The sequence below is a fragment of the Phasianus colchicus genome, chromosome 10 (assembly GCF_987193195.1).
Source record: "Phasianus colchicus chromosome 10, bPhaCol1.hap1.1, whole genome shotgun sequence".
Taxonomy (NCBI): domain Eukaryota; kingdom Metazoa; phylum Chordata; class Aves; order Galliformes; family Phasianidae; genus Phasianus; species Phasianus colchicus.
In genome coordinates, this window is record NC_143445.1 from 6,844,752 (window position 1) to 6,861,781 (window position 17,030).

Below are 17,030 nucleotides of genomic sequence, written 5' to 3' on the forward strand. Positions count from 1 at the left end.
ATTGAAATCTGCATGTAGCTTTTTGTCATATCCCTGAATAAAGAGACTCTTTAATTATCAGCACTACGCCTTGCTTAGAATAGCAGATTTAGAGAGCTCAGTATAGCAGAAACTTTAAACTAGCTATTGTTAGGGAATCCTTATGTTATTTTTTTACATCTTTAAGCACATAAGTTCTGTCAGAACAATGTAATATGTTCCATGTTTGTCTATATTTTACCTCTTTTTTTAGTTCCATTTTGTCCCATTCTTTTAACTTCCTGCTTTCTGTACTCATGGGGCCATTACTTACCTCTCTGGATGCTCAGGAGAGTTATTTATCAGGAAAGGACCATAGTTCTGACTTCTCAGTGGTCTGTGGAGATTACCAAATGCAGCTCTTTACCTTGAAAATGTTTGCTGACAGGGTAAATAGCAATTTTATTTTATTATTTTTTATTTTCAGTGGCATTGTCTAAAGACTTGATCTATCTATATTGCTATAGCAGTAGGAGCTCTTGTGGGTTTTAATTGAAACAGGTAGTGAGGTTGAGAGCAGGAAATCAGGCACAGCTAGAGCTCTAAGAGAGTGAAGCAGCAAGCTGGGAGCTGCTCTCTGTCTTTCTGCAAGGACTGTGGCCCAGCTGGGTGCGAGAAGCATTGCACGGTGCTGAGCTCTGCGCTCCCTGTGCACTGCTGTGTGGCTCAGCTGGGCAGTGCCTGCTCTTCTCTGAGACCCAGGGTGTGTGCCAGCAACAGCTGCCCAGGGAAGGGGAAGCCATGGCTCCCTCCAGCATCAGCACTTGTTTTTTTTGTTGCCTCTGAGGCTGTGCACAAAAGGAGTTATTTTGCCTGTGCTGCTGAGAAGTTTGTAACTGCTGTTATTAGAAAAACGGGTGAAACTTGTCTATCACAAAAAGGCAACAGTGCTGAACCAAAAGATCATGAAAATCACCAAAGACACTCCTAGTACCTATAGTCTATTCTTGGCCATCCACCTACAAGTTGTGAAGGTTCTTGAGTGCGCTGTGTAGGGCAGTTATAAACTGGCAGTCTTGCACCATAGTGGCACTCCTTCACACCATTTGGACTTGGCTGAAGACTCTAATTCCTCACCTTTGTGAACAGTTATTTATTTATCCTGTCCACTGGTCATGCAGATGATGATTTGCTATGCGGACTAAGGAGTTCAAATTCTTCTGAATAACGCTGAAAGCTAAGAAGAGTGGCCAATAAAATGACCATGCAAATATTTCTATTTAATTACTTTATATTAAAAAAAAAAAAAAAAATTATGGAAACAGTCAAATCATCTAGAGATTGGGAATTTCCATCTTCTCCCTACAGTGAAGTTTCTCCTGATGTCTTCATTTAGATGTTGTTTCTTTGAGGTACACTACTCTTGAGAAAGCAGGAAGGTCTGAGCAGAGGAACACAACACCCAGCATGTACAAGAACAGGAAGCAACTGCACAGAAGTCACGTGTTTCATATTGATTCCTTTAAAGTCATGAAGAATCATTGCAATCATTTAGCTGAGCTAACAGCTAAATACTCTGTTTCTACACCTAGAATCTAGTAGGTTCTTCTTTTTAATTTTTCTTATGCAGCTGGCCTCACATTAAAGATGTTAACTATTTAAGATTTTATCAGCTTTCTTGGTAATCAATTCCAATAACTAATTAATTATTAAAAAAAAAAAATCTTATTTCCAGTGTCAGCACTTGGCAGTTTTCCTGTTTTTGTCTGCAAAATTAAATGGCCTTATAATTTCCTTAGGTTGATTCCAGATTTAATTAATGTGTTTTGACAAAATTAATAGACTGAATTCTTACTTGGTCTGTCCAAAACACATTTCTTGGTTCTTTAGACATTCTTGCAGCCTCTTCTAATCCCTTTGCAGTATTTCCATGCCTTTTCATCTCATGGACACGAGTACTTGAATACCAGTGTGCTAGAGGCAACATTGCTAGATATTCTACAGGTGGGATCTCCCCCTTAACTCTTCTTACTTGCTTCCCCCTTACTTACTTACTTCACCTCTCTAATTCCTGCTCATTTTGCTAAGAACATCACTTCTGTGAGAGGGGTTTTCTGTGAGAGGGATGGTCACTGATGGCAGGTGGGACAGCCTGAGATGTGCTCAGGCAGCTGCTCTCTGCTGGTGCAGGCAGTGCTGTCTGTGTCTCTCTTCTGCTTTCTGAGAACAGCATTGGTTTCATAATGGTTTTGCTGTGTGGTCATATTCAGGGCACTCAAACCTTTTATTTTTGAAAAATCTGTGAAAAGGTACTAATGGCTTTTTGAAGAGACAGTAATTGTGAAGCTTAATTAAACGTTTGACAGGATGTTTCTAAATCTTTCAGTAGAAAATTCTTTAGTATAATTAATAGACAGTGTGGTTCAGATTCTCCTGTATCTGTAGAGAATCTATGGAAGTAGGGTGGAAAGGTGAGAATGAGACAAGGATTTTCTTGAAAAATTTCTCCATCTTTGAATGCATAGCTTATTTTACTTTAAATAATTAGCTTAGTTCCTCATTAGTATTGTATTAGTAGGCCTTGCTGATAAATAACATGTCTATATTCCATATTTGCCTTTTTACCTTGGCTGTTGTCTCTGATGTTTGAGACTATTCATTTATTTCCTGTTAGATTTTTGTGAAGACAACTCATGTTTTCCCCTTCTCCTCCTTCCAAGTCATTTTTGTTCATTTGATCCCTCATCTCTTTCTTTTCTGACTACTCTGTGACTCAGCACGTAGGCATTATTTTTGTTTTAATATAAAGATTGTTGAAATAAGAAGTAATCAATCTGAATGTGACTTTCTCTTTTTAAAATGCAGCACAATATAATAATCCCTGTTTTTAATGGCCCATATACTGACATAGCACACACATTTTTCCTCTTGATATAATGGGTGACATTCATACATTTCATATATTATTTTTTATAAATCTTCCTTCTGTCTGAATTATAAACTACACATGTCTTGAAATAATTAACTTGTTACATATGCTGCTACCTTTGCAAAACATTCATGTTTGGTAAGTTGCATGATCTTTAAGGGAAGATGCCATTTACTGCACACACAGTTGAACGAGGAACAAAATCATTACAAACAACAGACAAAAGGGAAACAAAAGCTATTTGTTAGCTGTAGTAAGAGTAGTAGATGTTAGCAACTGAGTAAGGCCTTCTTTAAACTCAGGAAATAGATGAAATATGGGGGGGGGGAGGGGGGGGAAAGCACCTCTTAAACTGGTATATACTAGAAAATAACAGTATATGATACCATCTTTTGTTATAGAAAAGCAAATAGCCAAAATCTCTCTTGATGTAAACAAAGGAAGCAAAGACACTATAATGCCATAATTATATTTGAAATATCTATGCACTTTCTTCAGTGCCACTGGCTCTGCATCTCTGGACTCCTCATGGCTCTTGTCCCTATGGTAAGCTATTTCCCAAACAGTGCCCTTACAGTTTGGGAGGCTCTGACACGGCATGGAGTGAGCAAGAAGTCAAGGAAATCACTGAATATCTGTGCCTGAGCTCATCTCCTGAACCTGTTTCAATCAGGACTGCAGCTGAGACCAGTGAGATCCACTGCTTGTTCTGCATCTGACTGGACGATCTGCACCCCACAGTAACTGGTTACAAATGATTCATGGCAAAGCCTCTTACAAAAAGCCGATTCACCACTTTGCAAATGTTGTCTTGAGAAATAAGTTTTAGACTTTTGGTTTTCTTTATTTCACGCACATGACTTGATTGATTAAGATGGTTTTCTTGGCTTAGCTGAATGTTCTGGATTTTGTTCTGAGCTTTTGTATGTCTGGCTTAAGGTGAAAGTTGAGGAAATCTGTGGTAATTGATACTGTGGATTCCATAGGTCTGAAATGAGCCCCATCCTTTTAATTACTCATACCACTACAATAAATAAATTCTATGAATTAAATGCTTTTGTTACAATAGATAGATGTTATGGACCACCATGTGAATTTAAAATCTAAAATACTGATACAGTTCTCTTAGAAAAACAATCAGTTTTTAAATTTTTTTTCTCAGAAGCCTCAAATAATCAATAATTATGCAAAACAAAACTTATAACATTAAAGCTATAATATCATTTGCGTTGTTTCTTTTGTGATAGCTCAGCAAGTTCATCCCACTTCGAGGAAGAGAGGAAGCATTGTGTATTCTGTTCTATGAAATCAGCCTTGCTTCTCAGCAATAACTCCCCATAACTGTGAGACCAGCTAACTTTTTTTTCAGTAGAAGTTCTCTTATTGCTTATTTAGAGCTCTCACATACCTGGTAGAGATGGCTGCACAACATTTTTGCATCTTTCGGTAGTTTTTCACAAGGACCTACTAGCAATAGCTGAGGTGTTCATAGACAAGTTAGCAACAAAAGTAGCAATGACCTTTTACACAACAAAAAGAAATGTACTTGAGGACTCTGACAGCATTCAACATTACAAGTTCTCAGCTATTTTCTAAACTCAGTGTACTATTACTCTTTGTGGTCAGATTTTATAGCTCTTTTATGTGTAAAACTGTCTTTGATATGGAAAGATGAGTAACAGTTGCAAAATTCCTTCACCTCTAATCTCACTGGCTTCAGTCTTAATTTCTTTTCCCGTTCTCTTCTGATTTGTCATCCTTGAAAGCTGACTCATTAACCTGTGCTACTTCATCAGATACCTTTGTAAGGTTTATATTAATCTGTAAAAACTGTAAATTGCTATCACAGGAAGCTGTATTTACAAGACAGTAATTACCTCACATTCAAGACTAATCACCAATCCAGATTTATTTTCTACAAAGCTTTTTCATTGAATAATTTGAAGATGCTGGATGACAGACACGTGCTCTCCCCACGGTGTGTGGAGGGAAAAAGATGCTTTTAATCTTCTTTGGAAATAATTCAGTCATATATTCCTTGAAAATTGAGCATCCAAATGATAAGAAGTGGGGAGGAAAGGTTCTGCCCTGCCTTTTGTTTCATGAGGAGCCTGAATGAAAAGGGAAGAGGTCAGGGAACTGATGGCTGCAGCTATTACCGGAGGATGCTGCGGGCTGGGTTCTGAGAAGTTCCCAGGGAAGTGATAACACAGCCAGAATCACAATCTGTGCCTGAGACTTACTTTTTTTGATGGAGACTACAACACTATATAGGCACACACAAAGGTCTCAATTCTGCTAATTAAGAGTTTTATTGCACATCTGAGATATGGTAGACTGGCAGATCATCTTAAGTCATTACCAGTTATGTAGAAACATTGCTCTTTCAGATTAATGCTGCAGAAGAAATAATTATGTTTTTATATTTTTTTGTGATATATCAGTTTTCTGTCATAGACTAATTGGTATGACAAGTTATAGATAGAAACAATATAGTGATCTGCATGTAATTTCTTAAAGGCTGAAACCGAGGGCATGACGCTGCTCAGGTTACTACAACCACTGCTACTGATTTACGTATCTATGTATGTATTTATTTATTTTACCAGGAATGTATTTTGTTCATAATTAATTTAGATTTTTCTTTTTTTTTCCTCTGAAGAAATTAATTTATTCTACAAAAGCACTTAAAGCATATATAAAATTCCTTTACATGTATTTAGAACGTGCTAACCTGCTGATGTTCACTAAGGCAAAATGGATAAAGCTCGATAAGCATTAGAAAAAAACCTACCTTCATTCATTTGGATTGAAAATTTAATTCAGGTTGACTTTGTTTAACTCCTGTAAACATTTGGAAATTAAGTTTTAATCACTCACAGGTTTGTAGAAAGCAGACTTCATATGTACACATTTAAACCGCTAGGTACTAAGAAGATATTTAAGTTATATAGAATGCAAAAATGCTTTTCTCCGTAAGGTTATTAAATCCCTATGCCAGAGCAAATATACGAAACCAATTAAACAAATCAGATCAATATTTGACAGCGCCTTGTGCAGCTAGGGTCAAAAACACGCATAACTTCATGGGCATGTAAGGAAAGAAATGTAATTGCAAACTCACGATCCATGAATGAGCTCTTCCTGTATGACACCCTTCCTGTATGATACCCTTAGTAAAAATAGCTCGGCAAGGAAAATGGAGGAGAGGGGCCATGAATTTTAGAATGGTAAAAATGCCCAGGCTTCCTTATTTTACACTTCCAGAATTTTAAAATACTTAATTTAAAGCAAAATGCACAATATTTATCAAGTTGGTTTTCATTTTCAGAGAGACACAGATGACATTAATTACATATCAGTAAATTACACTTACGCTTTGCATGAGCTAACAAGAAGTGCTGTGGAAGTCTAACAAATAAAGCTGCACTGCTAAGAATCTATTGCTCCACTTGTTCACTATACATAGTTCATGAATTTAATTTCAGTCTTTGGTTTTACCCCTTTAAATTGAATCCTTTAAGTTGAATGACCATTAAGCACTGGAGCACACGAAGTATGATCACGGCCCACATCCTCAGTTTCGAAGTCATTTGACAAGAAATCCAGTTCTTGTACTCTGCAATTGCTCCACAGTGCCAAGAAGGTAGGGCAGGGTGGAACAACTACTTTTGCTTGAAAAATGCACTGGAGCCAAATTGAACTGATGATGTATATGCACAAATGGAAAGTGTATGTCAAATGTTCTGGGTGATGAACCAGTGTGTTTGCCTGTACCGATGGGATGTGAGGTCATTTACTTACACCAAATGACAACCTTGTGAGAGGTATTTTGTCTGAGAACTTGGGAACCAGTGAGTCCAGATGTAAACAATGTAATCTATTTGTACTCAACTTATGTCTTCACACATCACCCTCACCCTGTATTACTCCCCAGGTAGTATCTGTAGTATCTCAGTACTGGGATGGAAAGCAGCCTGCAATCTTGGTCAGGTTACAGTGGATTCACTTGTGACAGGGCTTCAATGGTTCCTGCACAATACAGTCCTTTCCTATGCTGTCTTAGAACTCAGCAGAGGTGATGATTCTGTGTAGTCCTACATGTGCTGTCCAAAAGTGTCCTACTGATACTTTGGGAAGGGCCATGGTGATGGGAAGGAGGGGGTGGTGGCCCTCTTGGAAGAGGAGCTCTAAGGCTTGCTTTCTCTTTCACAGTGGAACTGCATTCACCTTGCATTCAGAGCACAGCTACGTGAAGCACTGCTGGTATTGCAAACCTCTGATCAAAGGAAGAAAAAATAATGATGGACTTATTAAAAATATTTTAGGAAAATCAATCATTCCTATTGATTAACACACAATGTTAAGTTATTCAAGGCACAGAGCATTCTTTATTGATCCAAGGACATCTGAAATAATTTCACGCTGCTTAATTGTTTTTGTAATTCAATCACATCTTTTGCTTTACCTATGAATTGGTAACTATCAAACTTTATGAGCTTTTGGAGAATAATAATTTTTGTATAATGATAATTTTTCATATTACAAAAATTAAGCTGCCGCCCTTTCAAGCTGCGAAGTACTAAAACATAGAAGTTGCTTTATTATTGCCAGTGATAGATGCAATACAAATGCTAATCATGCTGGGCTACTTGCTTGCTGCTTATTGCTGATGAGAAATTTCACTGGGAAATTCGCAGTCTCTGCAGCAAGACTCTAATGAGATAGTAAGGAAATGCAGTTGTCTGAGAAAAAGCTCTGCTGCATTCCCTTTATATTTTGTTGGTCCATTTATTGTAGTATTTGAGTCACTTAATGGGCTAGTGAACTTGTTTTGAATTCATTGCCTACCACTAGCTTTGCCTGAAATCTGCAACCCTCAAAATAAGAAATTCTCAATTACTCGGAAGACCAACATTCTTCCTGAAAGAGTAGCAAAATGTTATTTTCCAAACTAGGGCATTTTCATTAATGATATTTTCTGGAAGAAAAAATTAAAAACATACATATGCTTAATCCAAAATCCTATGTTGTGTTGCCAGGAAGTGAGTGGATGAAAAGGGATGATAAGTCATGTAACCACATTCAAGCAGCAGCTTATAAGCCTTTCTTGCAGTAATGAGAGTGATAGAAAATGGGACTATTAGGATGCACTGTATTTCAGTGAACTGTTTCTCCAAGTTACTGGCATCTGTTGACAATGACCAGTAATACCACATTAGCATCAGTCAACGAGGCAGGACAGCACTGGGGAACTCCTTAAGTTTTGTTCACAAAAATACACCCAAGAGAATCCTTTCTACCTCCTTTGGAATGTTTTGCCCCAAACTACATCATATATAGGAATAGGTTCCTTGCTCAAGTAGTTTTTATAATAAACCTTCTCATTTGGGGAAATTGAGAACAATTAAGGTATTTATCATTTTCTGTTAAGGGATTAGCCCTTCTGAAAACTTGAAGCCACTGTGGAGAGCCAAGGCGTAAGTGAACTGTTGTTCTAGCTACAGTTCCAGTTATCAAACAACAGTGTGAAATACTGCATATTTGAAGGTCTCTTCTCTCTGACAAAATTAGTTGCATATTTGTCCTTGGATGTCTTATAGTTTCCTGTAAGTAAGAAAAATACTTTTTCATCTGAATCTGTGCTGAAGTGATAGCACTGCATCTGCAATTATTCTAGGATTTGAACTCTTGGGTTGTTTTACTTCATTTAGTTTAGAAAGCCAGATGGATGTGGTCACATATTTAAGAATTCGCTTCACCTCTTGGAATGATAGATCTGCTATCTCTCCCTGTAGATGCGATTCCCCTCTGAAGTCGCTCTGGTCCTCTCAAACTCATTTTTTATAAGGGTTTGACTGCAATTTATTTTTTTGATTTCAGGTGATTTTTGTTAAAGTGGAATTTCACAGATTCATGTGGATAGCTATGTGGACGTATTTCTGTGTTGAATCTCTCTGTTGTAATTTTACTGTTATTTATCATCTTTGGAAATCATTGCAATTCAACAACAGCTAGTTTCCAGTCCATTTTTCTGTTCAGCTTTGTAATATGATCACTGTTGAGAAGCACAAAAATCATCATAGTTTCCTTTCTACATACAAGAAGAACACAGTCAATGCACAGGAAACTAGTGCTTTCAGAACAGAAGCCATGAAAGATAAAAGCTCACAATGTGAGGTACTGCTGGAAGTTGTACTTTAATATCCGGTGATGCAGATATGCTATCTGCTTTGGTCTTTAATGTAATCTAGATTCTTTATATTAAATCCCATGTGGAGGGGAAAAAGAAACACCTTACAGGCTCTGTGACTCACCGCACCCAGGTTCTTCTGAATTTCCAGTATGCCTCGAGATCCGCATTTTTTTGTATGGCACTCTTCACCTATGTTCCTAATGAAATGATTGCCTTCTGTAAATATCAAGTCTTGTTAAGTGATCAGCCTGAATATAAGAGCCCTCTGCAGCTCAATTCAAACAGAATAAAATCCAAAGTGGTTACTATCAGGATGTTTTCATTAGAGGAGTGCAAACAAAATTGACAAAGTATAAGATTATGTGATTATAATAATCAAGAGAAATAAGACATGGAGAAGAAGGGAAATTATTAAAAAAAAAAAAAAAGAATTGGAAAGTAAAGAACATCCATAGGAAGTAACTGGTTCAAATTTATCTTGAGGTGGAAAGTTTATAGTAACTGGAAAATCTACATTGTTTTTACATTGTCTGGTATGATAAGCTGGTAGCTGAATATTAGGGAAGGATATTAGGATCAACTACAAGGATGTTAATTTCTACATCAGAACATTCTTTTCTTGCAAAGGTTGTGATTTACTTCATTTCATTTTGAAGGTTGTGAATTTGTAAAGGGAATCTGTGCTTGCTCTCTGATGAATAAGTAGAGGCTATTTAAGTGTTAGTTTGGAATGTCTCATGTTTGATATAACCTCACAGTTTGTATACCAGTCAAAATTAATTTAAAATCTTACACTTTGTTCTAAGAACTTTGGGAAATATTAGGAAAATATACAAAAATTAGAAAAAGGTAGAAAAAGAAAGCATTGATTAATATGGAGAATATTGAGGGTGAACAAGAAAAATGCATTTTTCATTTAAACATTCTGGAACATGGGGAAAAGTATGAGAAATGAAAGGCTTCTGAAGAAGGCAAAAGGCATGAAAAGCAGATCCTATGCATGCTTTGTTATGCACAGGATCTTATGGGGACAGCGCTTCTAAATGTTTTTCAAATTGCATTTTCAGTTGGGTTTAAAAGGTTACGTTGGATATTTATTGTTCTTCCCTTTATACACATTAAAGTAGCCATATTCATATCCCTGCAGGGATTCGTATCTTGCTTAAAGTCTGTACAGAGATGACAGAAGAACACCATGAATTAACAGAGGCTATAAACCTTACAAGAGGGTACCAATTTCCATCTCTAACTTTATCATGATGTTTACGGAATGTACGTCCTCTAAAATGGAATGTAGCAGAAAATCCATTGGCTTAAAGGAGAATACATGAGGAACAATAAATGCTTTGAAAAGTTTAAGAATTTGCCTACAGTGTCTTCAGGTGATTGCATTTGCTTCCAAAACTGACTGCTGCAGTTTTGGTGGCATGTTGAAGGCCTCACTTTCTCTGAACATGTGCTATTACTTAAAGTGCCACCATTCCAGTTCAGCAAGCACGAAGTCCATCCCATGCGCAGCTGACTGTTACAGCTGGCTGAGGTTTTGCCTCTGCCTATAGCAGAAATGGTTGCAAGGAAAGGTCTTAGTTCAGCTACTTGTAAGCAGCACCAATTTCATGATCTAATAATCTGAAGAGAGCATTGCAGACTTGTGCTTGGCACCCGACAGTAAATTTTCAGTCTCAGTTTGATGCAAGTCACTGCATGGGTGTGATCCATCACCTTTCTAATGGGGAAGACTACACTGTGTCACAAGCTGACTTAGGTCCTGTGGCCAACTCTGGTAGCTTTGGTCATCCAGTGTTGTACTAGCAGCCAAATAAAAACTGGTTTATTGCTTCTAGAGCTCAATTGCAAATGCAGGAGAATAAGAGAGATGAGAAGGGTTGTTACCTATTTAATAGCTGGAATGACACTGAGAAGAGTCTCTCTAAAGAGACAGAGGAGAATCCTAGCTGTTTTGGAATCTTGTTTTTATGATTCAATATTTTTTTCATTGAAATCATTCAAAAAAGCTACAGTGGGGGTGGGGAGAAGGCAAAGGCAAAACATGGCAGCTTACCTAAGAACAGCAGCCAAGAGTTTAAATGCATTGCCTACATTTCTAGACGGTTGTTATAATTGCATTTTTTTTCCCCACTAATCTGGCTGTTTCTGGGCTGTGTTAAAAAGCTGTCGTTATTGACTCGTCCTGCCTTGTGGTTCCTGCTCTTATGAGAGTCTCTTCCCTGCCCTTCTGAGTGTTTGGCTGGAGACAGCCTGGCTGATGTCTGGCCTCACTTGGGTAAAATCACCTGGGCTAGGATTCCTTGTACTCTGCTGACAATCTCATTATTGCTATGGAAATAAAATGATGATTTCTGCTTCCAAAATCTAATTTAATCATGTAAAATAGCATCTTATATGGTGTTGTCTGCCTTGGATCTTTCATTTGAGGATTACAGTACTTAGCATTTCATCTCATTGAAAATGAAAAAGCAAATACCTAGCAGATCTCATTAGCAAATATTAAAACAGAGTGAGAATCTTGTTTTCATTAAAATTTTTTTTTCATTAAAAGCACTAATAAAGAGTCAACAATTGGCTGTGGATTCCGTCAGTAGACTACCTGAATATGATGCTTTCTTGGTCTTTCTGGATATTCACCACACTGCTGTGCATGAAATCATTTTGTCTGTGAAGGAGGGAGATTAAAATCTTCAAGTAAAATTTTATGGGGAATTTAGGTAGGTGATATCTAAATAGACAAAAAGAAAAAAAAATGGATAGAAGATTACTGTATTTGCAAAAAATACTGCAAGATTGATAGAGAGAATATGCTGTCAAGGGGTGCCATATAATTCATGCCAAAGAAAGCACAGCCAGGAGCACATGTCCTACCAAACTGCCCTCTTCATTTTCTGCCAGACACAAGTCTTTTATACGGCTGCCCATCAAAAGGCTATTTTTTGTGGTTAGGTGAGATTAAATTAACATATAACGTGATTTTATTTAGCGATCTCACATTATGAAAACCAAGCAAGGTTCATAAAATGTTTAAAACAAATATTGCTTTTGAAATAGCAACAAAAATCATGTGTCCTTAATGGAGCCAAAGTAAGATCAAGGTCTATGTAATTTAAGAACACGATGAAAACAAAGAGTTTAAAAGCAGAGTACGCGTCAAAGCTTCAGCCATTAGAGATGAGGAATTGTTTGCTTACTTTCTGTCACAATGGTTATAATATGTAGACTTCCATATACTTTCAAAATTTCAGTCTGCTTTCTTAAATAGGAATTACAACATCGTACGCAAGTAGTAAGGGACAATGCAGTAGGGTGGTGGTAGAGCTGATTTCCAACATTGCAGCTACCTAGCTTTACGAACTTGTTAATGCTATTTTAGCAGATATGGGTCTTTGCACACCTTCCATGTGGTTTTTCCACTGCAGAAGAGCTGTTTGTTTAAAAATCTTCCCAAGGATCACAGAAGAGATTTATTTATTATTCAGATGGCTCATTTATTAAGAATAAATAATTTAAATATATTTTCTTCTGCTTAAAGCATTAGCAGTTGCAGCATAAATGGAAAGAAATGTTTGTATTTAAACTCATGTCTGGGACGGTTTGTTCTATTCAACTTGATTGGCACCCTGCTTATTTATTAAAAGCTACTGACCTAAGTCTCTAGAGAAATGCCTGCAAACTTCTAGAGAGGCAATGAAACCTGTGGTAGCAGTGGCAAAGTGCTGCAGCATTTTGTTCCATTCTTCTAACATTTACGGCAGGTTTAACGCCATGGAGCAAAAGAACAACTAAGTAGGAAGACCCTGGGCCTAATTCAAACCTGCTGTAAAGAAAAAATGGTATCAATGTCATTGTTAATGGATTTGGTGCACATGAAAACCATTACTTTATATGACTAGCAGAAATAAATCCTACTTCCATTCTATTAGAAAAGTGGATGCTTATTATTTCTTTACCCTATGATTGCAAACCAGACTTTAATATATCGTATTAAAATGCATGCTTCATAATGCTATATTTTAAATCTATTTTCTTCTGTAACACAGCATGCACACTCCATTCCACTCCACTCCTCTCTTCTCCTCTCCTCTCCCTGTGCTTTTCTAACAGAAAAACATATTGCCATTTTCTTTAGCAATAAATAAACTTCTCCTAAGTGCAATCAAATCCAGATTTCCTGTGGCTATATACTTATTTTATACTATAAATTAGGTTTAATATAGTATAAATCATGGCATTGGGCACCTAGTAAGACTGTATTTCCCCATTCTAGTGTTATGCAATATTCTAAAATAAAGCAATAAAGAACCTAAAACTGTTTCTATAAGGAACACTGCAGTGGGGGTTGTTATAGGATCTGAACTGTCTATATTAATGCACTGAAATCTCAGATATGACTGGGAACTTTTCAACTTTTCTTCTGTTGAAAAAGAGTTTTTTGTTAAGATTTCCATTATTTTTGATGATTACATTTTTGTTAGTTTTTAGTTAAGTGTAATTCCCTTAAAAAGATAGTTGGACCATTTGGTACCTGAATGGGGAATATTCCTGCTAAACTGTCACTTCTTTATTCCTTAGAATAACTGATATTCACCATGATATTATTAACTTCTTTAGAAAACATGATTATCACAATGGTTAAAAATCCCACCTCAACGTCCCTGAGGGGAGATAGGATTGACTCTGCTCTGGGAGCTGCTCAAGTTTCTTTGGCAAACTGTCTCTCAGGCTTAAATCCTCTTCTCCACCAATGTCTTGAATTTACACTGGGGAAATTATGATAAAAATAATCTTTATGACTCCAGTCTGAAATGGATCTTTCTGATTGACTGCCTCTGATGCCAAATGCACATCAATAATTCTCAGTAAATGCATGACAGTGACCTTTTCCCCTTTGTTTTATAATTTCTATTTTACAAGACCAATAAAACATGTCAGAATGAAGTGACTTTTTGCACTTCTCAGTGTGGGTTCTTGCTTTTCTCAGATGGTTCTGAACACAGGAATGGATGGGTCTCAGGTCAGAGGTAACCTTTTGATAACATCCTGTTTGAGATTAAATGCTATGTTTTTCTCCTGTAATGGTTCTGTCAGAAATTTATATAAGCAAGGACTGAAAGATATGCTCCTTGCAGTGCACAGTAATTCAACAGAGTAGAATTGGCCAAAGGATTTCCAACCTTTTTTCTTTCTTATGCCCTAAAGTAGGCTGTATTGTTAATGGGCACACCTGTCAGCATAAAATGTAGGTATTACAGAATCACAGAATTAATGGTAGTTGTTTAATTTCAATTTTTGTATAGGGCTATATCATCAGAATTTGTAACTATTTCTATCCAACCGCCCCCATCACTGGTATACAGCACCACAAGAAGACTGCAGAGCACGCAGGCAGTCACTGTGATAAAGTACAGTAAAGTACAAAGTAGAGCAGTGTTGATTGAGGTACCAGGGCTGAAGTTAGTTTTTGACTCTGACACCAATACTGAGCCATCTATAGGTGAAATCTCCTCATCTTCTGTACTTTAGCTCCCTACCTGAGGAGTGGGGGAACACCTGTTCCATCTCACTCCTCTGATTGGGCTTCTTATAACATGGCTGAGGTCATCCCGTACAGCATCTGCCTTACAAAGCCACTGTCTAGATTTAATCACCAAACCATTTATAATAAATATTAATATACTAATACTTAAAAGGGGATGTTAACCAATTAGCTTTCTAAGTCTTGCTGATTCGGTGAATGAAAATACCTTCCTGAGTGCATTTCTGAACTTAATATGCATTGTTTTGATGTGTTAATCCCTAAGTTGCATTCCTAACTTTTCAGCAGGTGGGATGTTGTATTACAGACTTCTGGAGCTGCTTGCAACAAACCTAAGTTAGCAAACAAAAATCTTACAGATTTTAAGGTTCTCTTTCTTTCCAGTTTTTCTCAGTCTGCTATAAATGTGGACAGTTTTGACCAGGTCAACATGAAATTACCCTGTAATTCCCATTCATGTCGATAGTTAAACCTGCCTGCACTATATTTAATATTCACCCCTAGAAGAACATTAATTAAGCACTCAGCACCACATGTATGTTTATGGAATCAGCTGCAATGAACGCAGCCAGTTTCATAGGGCAGGCAGCGGTGTGCTCCCTGCTGGGTACAGGAACAATGCCTTGTGCCAAGTCCTGGGAGGGCTTTGGGGCTGTTAGCAGGAAACCCTTATGGAGCAAACATTGTTTTTACAGTTAATGCTTTGGGGATGGAGAGATTCATCTTCACTAAGATGTTGTTTTATAATGGCCAAATTCCTCATGAAAAAAATCATCCTCTATAAAAAGATGAGAAATGGAGTGTTGACAAAAAGTGTTCCCTGAGCAGTTGTCTGGTATGCCAAATTACCTTACTGCTTCTTTTTCCTGGCTTTCCTTTGTCCTGTTCTGTTCCGCCTTGCAATGGGGACTGCAAGAAAGCAGCTTCCGTAGCTCTAATTAGATGAGCAAGCAGAAAGGATGTTAAAAGTTTATCTCAACTAATGTAACTTGGAAAGTATTTGTCTGGGTGAAGTGGAGCAGAAAATGTGCGTTCCTTCCTTCTGCAGCTGATAAATACCGCCTGTTGCACTGGGGAAAGGCTTCGGGCCTCGTGGCCGTGCCTCCTCCCGCTGTAGAGTTGGTGGGTGGGAGGAGGGAATCGCGCTTCAGGCTATGCAAAGGGATTTGAGCCATACACAGAGGGGAAACTAATGGAAAGGATTAAATGAAAGGCCCACACCAATCCAATCTCGTGCAATAGCTGCGATGCCGCTTAGACAGCTGCGGCGCGCGTTGGATGGACCCTCGCTCTTTGGCACCCGGTGATCAGCAAGGCTCCCGCCGCCGGCAGGGCACCGTGGGCCTGCGGCCATCCGTGAGGCGCAGCAGCAGGCAGCCCCGCCACGAGCAGCCGCGCACCAGCCGCGCACCAGCCGCGCTCGCTTCCCAGAGCGGTGGTGCGCAGCGCACGGGCCGGGGCGCCGACAAGGCGACAGCTGAGCGGGGAGCGGCCTGCCTCGCGCCTCGCGCCCAGCCGGCCCCTTACAGCCGGGGCGACCCGCGCAGCTCCCCGCGTGCCCGGGCTTTCCCGCTGCCTGCCGCCCTCGCCGCCGCCAGCCGCAGCCCCGCCGCCCCCCGGGGAGCGCGCGCAGGTGCGCGAGCCCTCCTCGTCCGCGCGCAGGTGCGCGAGCCCCCCAAGCCCGCGCGCGGCCCCGCCCCGCTCTCCTCGGGGTCGGACGCGGCGGCGGCGGCGCCGTCCCTCGGCGGCCGAGCCGGGCGCCCCCCGCCCCGCTCATGAATATTGATGCCTCCCCTCCCCGTGACGTCGCCGCGGTCCCGGGGCGGGAGCCGGAGCCGCCCCGGTGCCGGCCGCGAGGGCGAATGAGGGAGCGGCGGCAGGCTCCTTCCCGCCTCCCCGCCCGCCGCCTCGCGCCGCAGCCAGCCGGAGCCGCGCAGGGCGCCGCGTCGCGCGTGGAGGGCCGGCGCCGCGGCGGGGATGCGGCGGCGCTGCGGGGGGCCGGCGGCGCTGCTGCTGCTGCTGCTGCTGCTGCTGCTGGGGCCGCTGCTCGGACCGCCGGGCTGTCTGCTCGCCGCCAAAGGCAGGTACCGGGCCGGGCGGGGCGGGCGGCGGCGGCGGCGGGGACGGCCCGGCTACGGCTCCCTGCCCGCAACTTTTCCGGACGGAGGCTGGGGCGATGCGGGGAGCGGGGCGGAGCGCGGCGGCTCGCATCTGGGCTGCGTTCCGCCGTGGGGCTCCCGGCTCCGCTGCCGCCCCGCGCTGCTCCGCGGCGGAACTTGGTCCCGAGCGCTCCGCCCGCTCGCTGCACGCCCTTAGGAGCTCCTCCGCTTTGTTTTTGCCGTCCGTGGGCGTTCACCTTTTTCCTCTCCGCGTGTGAAGGGAAAACTTCAGTTACCGCT

General features: G+C 40.2%; 1 protein-coding gene across 2 annotated transcripts in view; it reads left to right on the forward strand.

Annotated features, from left to right (window-relative positions):
* CLSTN2 (calsyntenin 2) overlaps window positions 1–17,030 on the forward strand; it is a 486,477-nt gene that overhangs the window by 168,029 nt on the left and 301,418 nt on the right. Inside the window, exon 1 of one of the 2 annotated variants that reach the window (XM_090147200.1) lies at window positions 16,577–16,711. The exons of the other annotated variant lie outside the window; for it this stretch is intronic. Within the exon in view, the coding sequence (XP_090003326.1) occupies window positions 16,609–16,711 (103 nt within the window). The 5' untranslated portion in view covers window positions 16,577–16,608. Of the gene's footprint in view, window positions 1–16,576; window positions 16,712–17,030 lie in introns of those variants that run through there. 2 annotated transcript variants of the gene reach the window in all.